Below are 13,171 nucleotides of genomic sequence, written 5' to 3' on the forward strand. Positions count from 1 at the left end.
ACCTCTCTCTTGAATCACTTTGGGTGCATCTAGGGAAAATTAGCTTAAAAATAGTTCTGGCTTACTGTTGTTTGCACTTTTCTTTCAAGCTGCCATGTTATCCAAACACTTTGGAAATCTCCCACGTCGTCTGTGCTCTGGGATGAACTGTAGCTGGTTTCTGTTGTTTAAAGCCTTTTATTTTCATTTTCTCCCTGACTTTCCAAAGCTTATTCAAGGCTAGAGAAGATACAGATAGCTGGAAAGCCTTGCAGGAGCTCTGGGACCTCACTCCACATTCTCCCCAACATCAAGCCTAAGCCCTCCCCAAGTCATGTTTCACCCTTGGGTTACCAAAGAAGAGAAACATCACAGACCAGGAAATACAAATATATATTTGAAAAGGAAACCGAAAGTGAGCGGCATGTGAAAGAAGCATGCAGGAGAGGAGAGAAAGGGGAGAAAGAGGTTTATATCTGTCAATTTTCCAGCGGGTGCACTCCTTTGACTTCAGAGCCAAAGATGCTTCTCTTTGGTGGACAGCATCTCCATGCCTGCCCCACAGAGACAGCTTGAGCCACCAGGGTATGATGGATCTCAACAAGGTGAATCCAGCACCCCTGGGGATGGAGCGCAGGAGCTAAACCCAGTGATTGTGCAGAAAACAGGGAGGATACACAGGGCTGGGAGGGTCTGGACCCGGGGAGGATGTGCACAGGACCACGTAGACACCTTTCCACCCATGCAAGCTCAAAGGAGACTGGACTGAAGACCCTTCTCCCACTGCATGTTGGGCACATGGGGGTTTTACAAGCCTCAGCTCCACGCTAGGCAAGTCTCTGAGTTCCTGCCAGTGCAGCTCCAAGGTTGGTTTAATCAGGTAAAGATAGTGGAGCTCCAAGGTTGGGTTTTAGCAGGTGAAGGTAGTGGAGCTTCAAGGTTGGGTTTTAGCAGGTGAAGGTATCTAATAACTCTGGAGATCCCATGGGTTTCCCTCACAAGCCCAGGACATTTGAAACAGCACCTCCGTGTCAGCAGCCGGGTTGCATGTCAGTCTAGTGTCTGAGAGACACAAAAAAAAAAAAGGAGAAATTAGGAAACTCTGTTCTTCCCAGTGACGTTGAAAGGATATTGCATATTTGTATTGCAAGGCATGAACGTTACAGGAATCTCAGGGTGAGGCTGTAGAGAAAACTGGGCAGAGCTGGTTTCACCCTGGGGATGCTGGAAACCTGCTGGGAGATGGTGTTGTGATGTACTCCGAGCCACCCAAAAACAGATGCCCACAAACATAGTGCAAAAGACCACGACAAAGAAGCCTCTTTTGGGGTCCTTCTTGGGGTGGGGAAGGAAGGCACCACGTGCTGCTGCACAGTTTGCAAGCCCATGTGCATGCACCCTATGTGGCAATACCCATCCTGCTGTCCCATCCTCTTGCTCTCTCCCCCCCGAGAAGATGCTGAGTCACGCCCCAGGGAAGAAAGCAGCCTCAGCTTCCCCTTTCCCCTGCAGCTTGGTCCTGGGGAGATCAGCACTGCCTGCAGATGAGCATGGTGAGAAGGAGCTGGCTGGCTGAGGCTGCGGGTACCCTGCTCTTGCTGGGCTGGCTGGCAGGTAGGTGGCCAGGCAGGGTGTTTGGGAGTCACACCAGGGGGCAGCACCATGGGATGATGGGGAGTGGATTTTAAGTGGTCCCCTTGGGAAATCTCCAGAGAGAGAGTAAGTCAAAGTGCCACCCAAGAGCCAAAATTGTGAGTTTCTGGAGCGATTTCTAAGGAGTCCAACAATCTGAAAACACAGGATGGGCTTTCTGAAGTGTCTGAAGGTCCATCTCTGCTGTGGCAGGTTGTGGACAACCCTTGGCCAGTGACTTGTTTTGCCAAGAGAGACGTAAGGTGGCAGCTCCTACAGAGGGAATTGCATCCTTGCACTGATCCATGAGCACGGGGTTGGTCCCTCTTGGGGTCCAGGCATGCTGTGGTTGTCCCTGGCTGGGCAGGAGGGACAAGGCATCACCCAAAAGCCCCTTTTGCTCCTTGCCCGTGATTTCTGACCTCCATGCTGAGGTCTGCAGGAAACTCTCCCCATCTTCGGCAAGCTTTCCCAAGGTTGCATCTCCAACCTCAAAGAGATGTCCTCTTCTAGACCAGCAGACCATCTCAGACCAACCCCTTCTGCTGTCCCACACAGGTGCTGGCGGGATGGAGCCACAGACCTGCAGCTCCCCAGGTGAGTGCAGACAAAAAGTGTGGTTGGAAAAACCCTCCAGGTCCACGTTGTAACATTGCTTATGTCCTTTGGATGGTGTCTCCTGATCCTGGAGTATCCAAAAAGGCAGCTCTGATCCTGGGGCTGGTGTTTCCTTTCAAGGTAGAAGGCAAACCAAAAGGAAAAAAAAGAAATCCACCATATATATGGTTTTTTTGGTAGGGTGCAAGAAAGATACCAGTTTTGCTAGGGAGGATTTTGGCGGAGGAAGCTGCAATTTTAATTTTATGATGGAGCAGGAAATATTGGCTTGAAATTAAAGAAAAGGAAAACATTTGCCTTTGGAAATACCACAATGAAGTGCTTTGTTGTCCCAGAATTTACATATTTCATCTGAGTCTTTTCTGAAATACTCAGCTTGGATGGAAAAAATTGTTTTGGTCACTAGAAACAATATTTTTCACTATATTTACCCTCCTGTTTTTCTCCCACTGTGTTTACCTGTATCAGTACCGACTCCTGAAATGAGCAGAGCTTTTGCTCCTATAGTCAAAGTATTTTGAGTCATCAGATGACTGAAAAACAGGCTCTTCCAATCTCTTCTTCCTTTTTTCCCCCAAAAAGCAGCTACAAGGTCAACAGTGAGGTTGGAGAGCTGAAAAGCCATTGCTCACCAGTGCTCATATCTGCACCATCATGCCCCAACCACGTCTCTTTACTCTTCCAGGTGACTTTCCCCCTCCAGCACTCTTCCCAAACATCTCCTCAGCTCAGGAAGGTGACTTGATTCTTGCCCGGTGCCTCGTTTTTTCCCATGTCCCCATCACCCACATCTTCTTCTGCAAGAACGGGGTGGAGCTGGCAAACCACATGGTGGGAAAAGGCCAGTTCACCTCCACACTCACCATCCAGCTCTCCACAGAGAGCAGAGGCACTTACTCCTGCGGTTACCGGCGCCGGAGCAGCCTCGGACAGGTCATGCTTTCGAGGTTGAGTGTCCCGTGGCTCCTGACCACTGGAGGTGAGTGGAGAAGGGCATGGGGAGGTTGATGCTGCCCCATATCAGGGACAGCCCTCGAAAAACCCCGGAAGTGATTGTCCCTGCTTGCATGGACTCAAGGTTCCTGCAGTGCCAACACAGTTGGGTCTTGACCAGCAAGACCAGTCCACTACAGAGATGGTTCTGGTTAACCCCAGGTCCCTGCAGTGCCAACACAGTTGGGTCTTGACCAGCAAGACCAGTTCAGTGAAGGGATGCTCCCAGTTAACCCCATCAGAGTGTCCTGGGTCCAGCTTAGGAGTAGCCACATGCCACCTGAAAACACCACTGCTTGGCCACACTTTGGCAACCCCTGCAGCATGGGGAGGAGGGGGCAGTTTTGGCCTGACCCTTTCTCCACATATTTGTTGTCTAGGTGGGAAGGATGACCCGAGGAACGGCAGCATTGCTACCAACCTGGAGCTTCCAGCTGGAGGTAAGCGTCTCTGGTTTTCTGGATTAAGTTTGGCCAAGCATCCTGGTTTCCAAGCTCCAAGGTGCCACCAATGATGCTACCAACTTCAGCTTGGCCAGACCCTGCAAATGGAAATTCCTCATTTTTTCTTCCTGGGGAGACCTTTACCACAAAGCAGCTGACATACGTGCTGCAGTTCACTTCACCTTCCCATCACTCCCTGATGGGTGCCTGAGGCAAACCAGCTGAGGAAAGGACCAGTATTCCCAACCCTCTCCCAAGACCTGGAGGTGCCTGGGTTGACCGTATCCCAAGACCTGGAGGTCCCTGGATTGAGTACATGTTGCCATGAGCTCTCAGTGCAGGGAAAGGAAAGTAAATATGGGGCTTCATGAGGAGGAGCGCGGCCAGCAGATTAAGGGAAGCTTCTATCTCAGTGGAGATCCTCTGGAGATCCTTTGCCACCGACACAGAGGTGGCTCTGCAGGTTTCCAAGCATGAACAAAAATGAACCACTCAGCCCAGGACATGGTGGGGATGGTCCGGGGCTTGGCTTTACCCCTCCTTGGCCCTGTGGGACCCAGTGCTCCTCCTCACCACCATCTGCTCATCTGTTTTCTTTCTCCCAGGGCTGGGAGTCTCCGTCAGCCTGGCCTTTGCGGTCCTCTCCCTCATGGCTCTGGCTCTGGGCATCCATCTCCTCCTGCAGATTGGTAAGAGAACCACCAGCCCCGTTGCGTGCTGCCCGTTAACCATGCTGCCAATTGGGGATTCACAGGTGCACACGCTAAAATTGAGCAAGATTAGGAGGCACTAAGTTGGCTTTTGGCCATCTGGGGGGGCTTTGGAAGGAGGAGTGCACCAAGGCATGGAACTGTGTGCACCTCATGGAGGCTCCTCTCTCCAGAGATGGTCCAACAACACCTATTGATCCATCACTATGTCTTGCTTGCAGAAAAGTCAGTCCAGCTGGCCAGGTTGAAGAGCTTCATGCCATGGTAGAAGATCACGGCATTTCACAAGTGCTGCAAAGGAAGAGATGTCCAGGAGCCCTCACAGCTGGAGGACCTGTTGCCAGACCAGAGAAATGCTCCAAGGTGCTGGGGGGTCCATGGCAAGGGCCACAGTGAATTGTGAGTTCCCCATGGCCGTGGCAGGGGGAAATTGGCCCAAGATGGTGTCCCTTGACTCAATGCCGCCTGCACTGCATCTCCAACCGCCGAAAGCAGCTCTCCAGCGCCCTGGGGACCCAACTTCTTCATCTGCAGCCCCAAAGACAGAGCCCTCGGCCAAAACACACTGCCCAAGCCGGTTGCAGGGGAAGAGGTTGCTCCAGCTGTGAACATCATGGTGGCTCTTGGGTATAAATTAATTTTAAAGGTCCATTAATTAAAAAGGTGTTTTGCCTCTGATTGTTGGCCCTTTGCGTTGGTCTCTGAAGATCTCATAGATGCTTAATCCTCCACCAAATGGAGGTAGGAGCCTGAGTCCCACGCAAGTCTTGGCTGTAGACCCCGCCTTGCATGGTTGGAGCCCATCAAGACGTTGCCCAAAGGTACGTCCAGCACTGGGACCTGTTGTCAGCAGCTCCCAAGTATGAGAGAGGATAGATCTGGCAGGTCTTCCCATCAGGAAGGTCCACCAAAGGTCCCATCTGATCCACCAGACGTTTGAGAAGGACTAAGGGGTGAAGGGAAAGGGGAAATTTTGTGTTTGGTCTTGTGTCACCCACCCCCTGTCTGGAGGGAGGGAGGCAGAGCAGGTGTCAGGTCATTGGAGAGGGGTGACATCTCTGCATGGCTTTGCCCCGCCCCACCTCTCAGCTGCATCTAACCCTTCAGCCAGCGACCAAAAAGGCTTCGATTTGCATTTCAGAGCTCCCTCACACCCTTCTTCCCCACAAAACCCAGCAGACCTCGTCCTGCCCTCACCACTGCCTCAGTTAAACCACAGCCCCAGTGACCCCCCATCCACCTCTGCTGTGCCACCACATTGCTTTTTTCCTCCTGGTTTGGCTACTGCTGCCACTTCCAACCACAAAGCAGAACAAATGAAAAGAAAAAAAGCCCCAAGTGAAATCTGTTCACTTGCAGGAAACATCAAGCCTAGAAGACGTCACAGTGAAACGTGACACAGCTCTTGGTAACCACCAACCTCTCATCAGATAACATGGCATGTGAAGAAGCCCAGAGCTGTTTTCTCCTCCTTCGCCGCATAGGAAGGAAAGCAGAACAAAAGAAAAGGGGGTTTTTTTCGGCCCAGAAGAGATCTGCCTCACTACTTCCAGTGCTTGACTGGAGGTGGTCCAGCTACACCAGGTTTTATCTCCAAAAATGTACCCCTCCAGAAATGTACCCAGAGGGATGGGCAGGCAGATGGATGGAGGATGCAGAGACAGGCTGGGTTAGGAGAGAGACAACTCATAGACTGGCACAATCACCACAGGAACATAGGGAATGGAAATGGAGGGATGGTCTGATAGATGTAGGGCTAGGTTAGATGTTTTGAACCCAACCTCCACATAGAAAACGTAATCCAAGGGGCTGCAGAAGAGGATGGCCAATGGGAAGGTATCTGCCCCCTACACCAGGACCCCCAGGTGGCTACCAGCTGGACAAACATCAAAACTACCCAAGCTATAACTCAAATCAAAAAGAGCACCTTCAGGAGAGCAGGCTTCCACCAGGCATTGCATCCAAGCAAGCTCCCAAGCCCCAGGCACAGCACAGCCCACCCACAGGACCTTCAAACCACACTCCCCTTCCTTACCGCTCAACAGGGAGTCCTCCGAGCTGATCAAAAAGGGGATTAGGAGATAAAAGAAGCATCTTCCATCCTACCTGGGCTTCTTCTCCTATCTTAGGGCAACACAGCAGGAGTTTGGATGCACAATTGCTTTGCTCAACCATTTATTGAGGGAAGCAGGTTCTGCCTGGTGTTTAGAGCAACACAGACAAGGTATGTCCATCCCTTCAGCTGATGCTGCCCAAAGCTAATGGGTGGTGCCACCTTTGGATTCAGAGGAGGAACTATCTTGATTCTCCATGATGACTTTGATAACCAACTTTGCAGCACTGGACATGGTGGCCATGACCCACATGTTGCCAGCAGAGACCATGGTGGCCTCCTGGCAAGTGCCAAGCTTGACTTGGTGGAACATGGTGTCCTTGCCAGTGCTGGCGGGTTGAGTATTATACATCCTGGTGTAGATGTCCTCCAAGTTGCCAAGGTGGACTTTATGCAGGGAGATCTCCATGGCTACCTTCACATAGAAAATGTTGTAGCTCAAGGGGTTGGAGAAGAGGATGGACAGCATGAAGGCATCTGCTTCGTACACCAGTACCCCCATGCACCCCCAAAAATGGATCATAGATCTAGCAAACTGGCAACTCTCTGTGACACCTGGTGGGATCCTGGGGCTGGGCAGCGTGGAGCTATAGGCGCTGAAGCAGTAGCTCCTGGAAGGAAAGCACAGGTGAGGAGGAAAAGGGAATGGGCTTATGAGGGAGATGGTCCAACCACTGGGAGATGGTCCAACTTGGACCTTCTGCCTGAATCCTAAGGGGGTCCCCTTCTGGCAAGGGGTCTTCCATCCCCTGCCCCCTCCTCACAGCATTACCTGGGGTTGTACCAGGTGACATCCTGGGTTTTGTTGGTGATCTGGAACTCCACACTCCGCTCAAAGAATTTCCACACGAACTTCCCACTCATCTCCAGTGTCTTCCCCACAGCTCCGGGCAGCTGTCTGGTGGGAAGAAGAAGGTTTTGGAGCAGAAAAAACAAGCTGCTGTCAAGAAAAACAACTCTCTGATAACACCTGTGCAAAGTCCTCCTTGGACTTGATGATCCTTATGGGTCCATACCTCGAGATATTCTAAGTCCTTGCCTGGGCAGGGTGCACTTGTGTCAATATTACAACATGATATTGCTGGATCCAAGGAAAAGGCATTTTTGTATACCCAGTGCTGCTCTTGCAATCGCAGAAGGAAAACGGCAAGGGAGGAGGACACACATGTGTGGACATCAACAAATACTTGGGCAGGAGGTGAATATTAACGCAAATATTTATTTTCTACTGGCCGGGCACCTTACCTCTGCTGCACCTCCTTGCACGGGCAATAAATGCCTCAAAGTGCTCCGAGACAAATCTTCTTGCAGATGATGGGGTGGTGGGGAGCGTAGGGAGGAGGGCAGGACTCTCTTCATGGTGGTTCTTCCTGATGTTCAGCCTTGGCAGGACCCTTCATGCATCCCAAAGGAGATATTATAGGCCCACTTTATAGTCTTACTTCAGTCCATGGGAAAGTTATGGAACGAATCCTCCTGGGGGCTATCACAAGTCAAATGAAGCACGTGATTGGGAAAAGCCAGCACAGAGTCACCAAGGGCAAATCGTGCTTGACACACCTGATCGCCTTCTACGACAAAGCAACCTGCTCGGATGATGTGGGGGCAAGCAGTGGACATTGCCTACCTGGATTTCTCCAAAGCTTTCAATATGGTTTCCCACAGCCTCCTCCTAGAGACTCCTGATGCATTACGGTCTAGACAAGCAGTCCGTGCGGTGGGTGGGGAACTGGCTGACAGACCGCACCCAGAAGGTGGTGGTAAATAGCTCCTTTTCAAACTGGCAACCTGTCACAAGTGGGGTCCCTCAGGGATCAATATTGGGCCCAACACTGTTTTAATACCTTCATAAGTGATCTGGATGATGGGATCAAGCGTACCCTGATGAAGTTTGCCGATGATACCAAGCTGAGTGGGGAAGTGGATACTTCGGAAGGGAGATCCACCCTGCAGGAAGGCCTGGATAGGCTGGAAGAGTGGGCTAACAAGAACCTTATGAAGTTCAGCAAAGATAAATGTAAGGTCTTACGCCTGGGAAAACATAACCCAGGAGTGCAGCACAGGCTGGGATCTACCCAGCTGGGGAGCAAACTCTGTGGAAAGGGACCTGGGGGACAACAAGCTCAAGATGAATGAACAGTCTGCTGCTGTGGCAAAGAAAGCCAACAGGATGCTGGGTTGCATCAACAAGGACATCATCAGCAGAGATAAAGAAGTCATTATCCCACTCTGCTCAGTGCTTGTCAGGCCACATCTGGAATATTGTGTTCAGTTTTGGTCCCCGCTATTCAAAAATTACGTGGACAGGCTGGAGAGGGTCTAGAGAAGCGCCACAAAGATGATCAAAGGACTGAGAAGCCTGCCATATGAGGAAAGGCTGAGAGAACTGGGTTTGCTCAGCCTTGAGAAAAGAAGGCTTAGAGGAGACCTTATCACCATGTTCCAGTATTTAAAGGGTGGCTACAAAGAAGATTTTACAAGGAATCACATGGAAAAGATGAGGGGTAATGGGTACAAGTTACTCCTGGGGAGAATCTGATTGGCACAAGAGGAAAATTTTTCACAATGACAACAATCAGCCATTGGAATAATCTCCCCAAGGAAGTGGTGGATTCCCCAACATTGGACAGTTTTAAGATTCGGCTGGACAGGGTGCTGGGCCATCTTGTCTAGAACGTGCTTTTGCCAAGAAAGGTTGGACTAGATGATCCTTGAGGTCCCTTCCAACCTGATATTCTATGATTCTATGATTCTATCATCCCTAGGGAATTTGAGGGGGGCAGGCAGGTGACAAAACCTCCCCAGGTGGAAAGCTCAGGTATCTCCAGGCACCTCCATGATGCTGCAAGAGCCTTAGGTAGAGCCAGGGCAGGCAGGTGCACAAGCTTGAGGTCTGGTTTTGAGGTCCAAGCTTGGAGACCCCAAGTGCACGGACAAAACTTCATCTTCCCTCTCTCCAACCCAAGAAATAAGTCCATTGGGTCCTGGGTCACTTTCCCCCAAAAGCCGTCTGACCCCCAACCATCCCTCCAGTGCCCACAGATGACCAGAGCCCATGGCAGTACTTATTCACACAAGAGCAAAACCACCTCTCCTGCAGATGATGTACAGCCTTTAAAAACCCCATGAACAAATCCTCCCCAGTGGGCTGATGTACAAAAATAGGAATCGATACGTCTATCGTTGCAAAAAAGAAGTCTTGACACGCCGCATGCTTCGTGGTAGCCCGGCCACAGTGGCACCAATGACACATCCACGCCTTGTCCCACCAGCTTCACATCAGGAAAAGCCCCCTGGGAAAATCGGCCCCACAGGAGGGGATGGCAAAGAAAACCAGAGCCATCCTGAGGAGCTCCGAATAGCCGGCCAGGCTGCAGGAGCTGCCAAAGAAACGCACCCATTTCTGGTGCATCTGCAGGGTGCTGAAGTCACTGCTGCTCCTGCAGTCCTTCAAGAAGGTGGTCAGGTGGCAGAACTGGTCGAAGCACTTGCTGTCATCCACCATGACCCCATGGTCCGCCAGGTACTTGATGCACGCCTCCACCTCCACCCACGTCGATGGTGCCCGTAGCTGCATCCACTGGAAACGGAAAAGCTCCCCAAACGGCCTCATCCGAGCATCCAGGTAGTCAAGGAACGCCACGTAGAGGGTCTGGATGTGGTGGCAGAAGGTGTTGCAGTCTCCAGCCCTCTCGGCTGCCTGCTGCTCTGCCAGCAGCTCCTTAACCCGCAGTGACATGAAGCCATGGGCTTTGCGCCCCAGGAGGGTGCAGCGGATGGAGGAGAAGACACCCAGCACCTCGCAGGGCGAGTTGTCCTCCCTCGCCAAGGTCCTGAGGTGCATGTCGAAGACGGCCACCTGCAAAGCCATGTGCTGTAGGTAGATCTCGCTGAAGTCGTCCTCAAAAAAGGTCCGGGTGGCGAAGGGGGGGTGGCTGAGGGAGAGGAAGGACTTCAATGCTGGGAAGACTTGCAGCAAGCGGGTGATGGCCGGCAGCAGGAGCAACCAGAGCATCCTGGCATGGTGGAGCAGCTGCTGGTACTCCCTCTTGGCAAACTCCAAGAAGTCCTTGAGCAGTTCGGCGCAGACAGCATAGACAGAGACGTAGGTGTAAATCTTCCAGACAAGGGACTGCAGGTCCACCTCCAGGCTGTCTGCCCCATTCTGGATGCAATTGCTGAGGAGGTGCATGGGGCAGTCGGTGGCAATGAAGACCCCTTCCAGCAGCTGCTGCAAGCTGGACACCTCAGCCGGACCCTGGGTGCAGCACCCCAGCCCCCCCAGCATGGTGTTGCGGCTCTCACCTACAATAGCCACGCACCACTGCCGCACGCCGTGGCTCTCTAAGGCCTCCCACGCCAGCACGGTGGCACCGGGGGCCAGTTCACCTGGCAAGGGCTCCACACCGATCACCCTGCTCTGCACGCCACCCTGCTTCCAATCAAAATAGCAGATCTGGGTGGGGAAGGAGGTCCCCGCATTGCCAGCGCCCAGGGCCACCCCACAATAGGGGATACCATCCAGCAGGTCCACCCCACAGTCCAACGCGAAGGGGGCCAGTGCCTCGTCCAGCCTCACCTCCGTCTTGATTTGCAAGCCCAAGACATCTAAGACGGGGTCAGGTGTTTTGGAAAAACCAGGTGAGCCAGCCAGGGGCTCGCACCAGTCCTGGAACACAGCAGTGGCGAAGCCCAAAGGTGTTTTGGCGGCAGTGGTGGCGGCGGCGGCATCAACGGGCTGGCAGTCGGCGGGGAGGAAGCAGCCCGGCAGCTTGGCCACTGAGGCATCCCCCAGCACATTCCTCTTGTGTTTCATGGACTGGACGTGGGCCTCCAGGTCGAGAGCGCCCTTGTTGGCCACAGAGATGTAGGTGCCCTCCTGGCACACCAAGCATTCAGCCTCCCATCTCTCCCGGCCCATGCGGAAGCAGGGGTACTTCGCCTGGAGCTCGTCAGTGAACTTGCATTTCCGTTTCGGCATGGTACGGGGCAGACGGGGCTCAGCCTGAGGGGAAAACATAGGAGAGGGAAAATTTGAACAATTTTTACGCCATGCCAAGGATGCGAATCTCCCGCAGGAGCTCCTCTCCTGTCTCCTACCTGTTGCCCAGGTGGGGATGCTCGGATGCCCAACAGCACCGCAAATGCACCCCAGATCCTGAAAAAGCCCAAACATAAAGAGCCTGTACTCCAAGAGCCATCCCTGAACAGACACGGGGTGTGGGAAGCTGGGATGATATGGGGAGCGTGGCTCAGTGCTCATGATATTCTTCCTGAAACGGGGAGCATGGCTCAGAGCCCATAATATTGCCCCCCAAATGGAGAGCTTGGCTCAGTGCTCATGATGTTCCCCCAAAATGGGGAGCACAGCTCAGTGCTCATGATATTCCCCCCAAAATGGGAAGCACGGCTCAGCTCTTGTGATATTCCCCTTGAAATGGGGAGCACAGCGATATTCCCCCAAAATGGGGAGTACGGCTCCGTGCACACAATAAAAGAAGAAAAGAGGGTGGGAAAGAAAAGGAAAGAAGGGGGAAAAGAAAGAAAATGGGGGGGAAGAAGAAAATGAGAAAAGAAAGAAAGATGGGGAAAAGAAGGAAAGAAGGGGGAAAGAAGGAAAGAAGGGGGAAAGAAGAAAAAGAAGGGGGAAAGAAGAAAAAGAAGGGGGAAAGAAGAAAAAGAAGGGGGAAAGAAGGAAAAGAAGGGGAAAAGAAAACAAAATAAGGGGGAAAGAAGAAAAATAAGGGAGAAAGAAGAAAAATATGGGGGAAAGAAGTAAAGAAGGGGAAAAGAAAGACAATAGGGGAAAAGAAGGAAGGAAGCAGGAAAAGAAGGGGGGAAAGAAAGAAAACGGGAAAAGAAGGAAAATAGGGGGAAAAGAAGGAAGGAAGTAGGAAAGAAGGAAAGAAGGGAGAAAAGAAAGAAAATGGGAAGAGAGGGAAAAGAAGAACAATAGGGAGAAAGGAAGGAAGGATGTGGGAAAAGAATAAAAACAGGGGGGAAAGAAGGACAATAGGGAGGGGAAGAGAGGAGCAAAGAAGAGGCCGGGGAGGGAGAGAGGGAGCCAGGGGAGAGGAAGCCGCGGCGCTGCCGCCCCGGCCCCACGCACCTCTGGGGGCTGCGGGCCGTGGCGGGGCGGGGTGAGGCCTCGGCCCCGGCCCCGGCCCTGTCCCTGTCCCCGTCCCCGTCCCCGTCCCCGTCCCGCCCGCGGCAGCCCGGGTGCTGGCGGTGCCGCTGGGCCCTGGCAGGGCCCGGTTCCGGTGCTGCCAGCGCTGACCCAGGAAGCCCAACCCGCCGCGGGCACAGGGCCGGGCAGGGGAGGGAGCGGTGGGAGAGCCCGGCCTGGGCACCCAGGGGTGGGGGGCACCCATCATGCAGCACCCAGCACCCCAGGGAATAACCCCCCCTACACGTGCGATGCCCAGCACCCGGGGGTGGTGGACACCCCTCATGCAGCGCCATGCACCCACGGCTTAACCCCCACCAAGTGCATCACCCAGCACCCAGGGGTGGGGGACACCCCCCGTGCAGCGCTGTGCACCCAGGGCATAACCCCCTCCCCCCCCCCCCAGTGCAGCACCCAGCGCCCTGCACCCAGGGCTGGGGGGACACCCCCCGTGCAGCACCCAGGGGTGGGGGACACCCCTCATGCAGCACCCAGCACCCACGGGTGGGGGAAAACC

At 53.2% G+C, this 13,171-nt stretch overlaps 1 protein-coding gene across 6 annotated transcripts; it reads right to left on the reverse strand.

Annotated features, from left to right (window-relative positions):
* Positions 1-361: 361 nt before the first annotated feature.
* On the reverse strand, positions 362-13,018 carry LOC140644599 (uncharacterized). Of its 6 annotated transcripts, none has more exons than XR_012039810.1 (6): positions 12,598-13,018; positions 11,589-11,646; positions 9,886-11,493; positions 7,261-7,382; positions 6,411-7,099; positions 362-1,041 (listed from the first exon to the last, which is right to left on the reverse strand). XR_012039810.1 is itself a non-coding variant. In XM_072847595.1 (5 exons), exons 1-5 carry the CDS (start codon positions 12,948-12,950, stop codon positions 1,035-1,037), a joined length of 2,148 nt encoding a protein of 715 aa, XP_072703696.1. In that variant the 5' UTR covers positions 12,951-13,018; the 3' UTR covers positions 362-1,034. The 6 variants fall into 6 exon arrangements, 3 of the variants coding, with proteins under 3 accessions (XP_072703696.1, XP_072703693.1, XP_072703694.1); XR_012039809.1 differs by having other exon boundaries at positions 362-2,341; positions 3,644-7,099; XM_072847595.1 differs by lacking the exon at positions 6,411-7,099.
* Between the last annotated feature and the right edge of the window lie 153 nt (positions 13,019-13,171).

This window comes from Ciconia boyciana, chromosome 28 (genome assembly GCF_034638445.1).
Source record: "Ciconia boyciana chromosome 28, ASM3463844v1, whole genome shotgun sequence".
NCBI lineage: Eukaryota > Metazoa > Chordata > Aves > Ciconiiformes > Ciconiidae > Ciconia > Ciconia boyciana.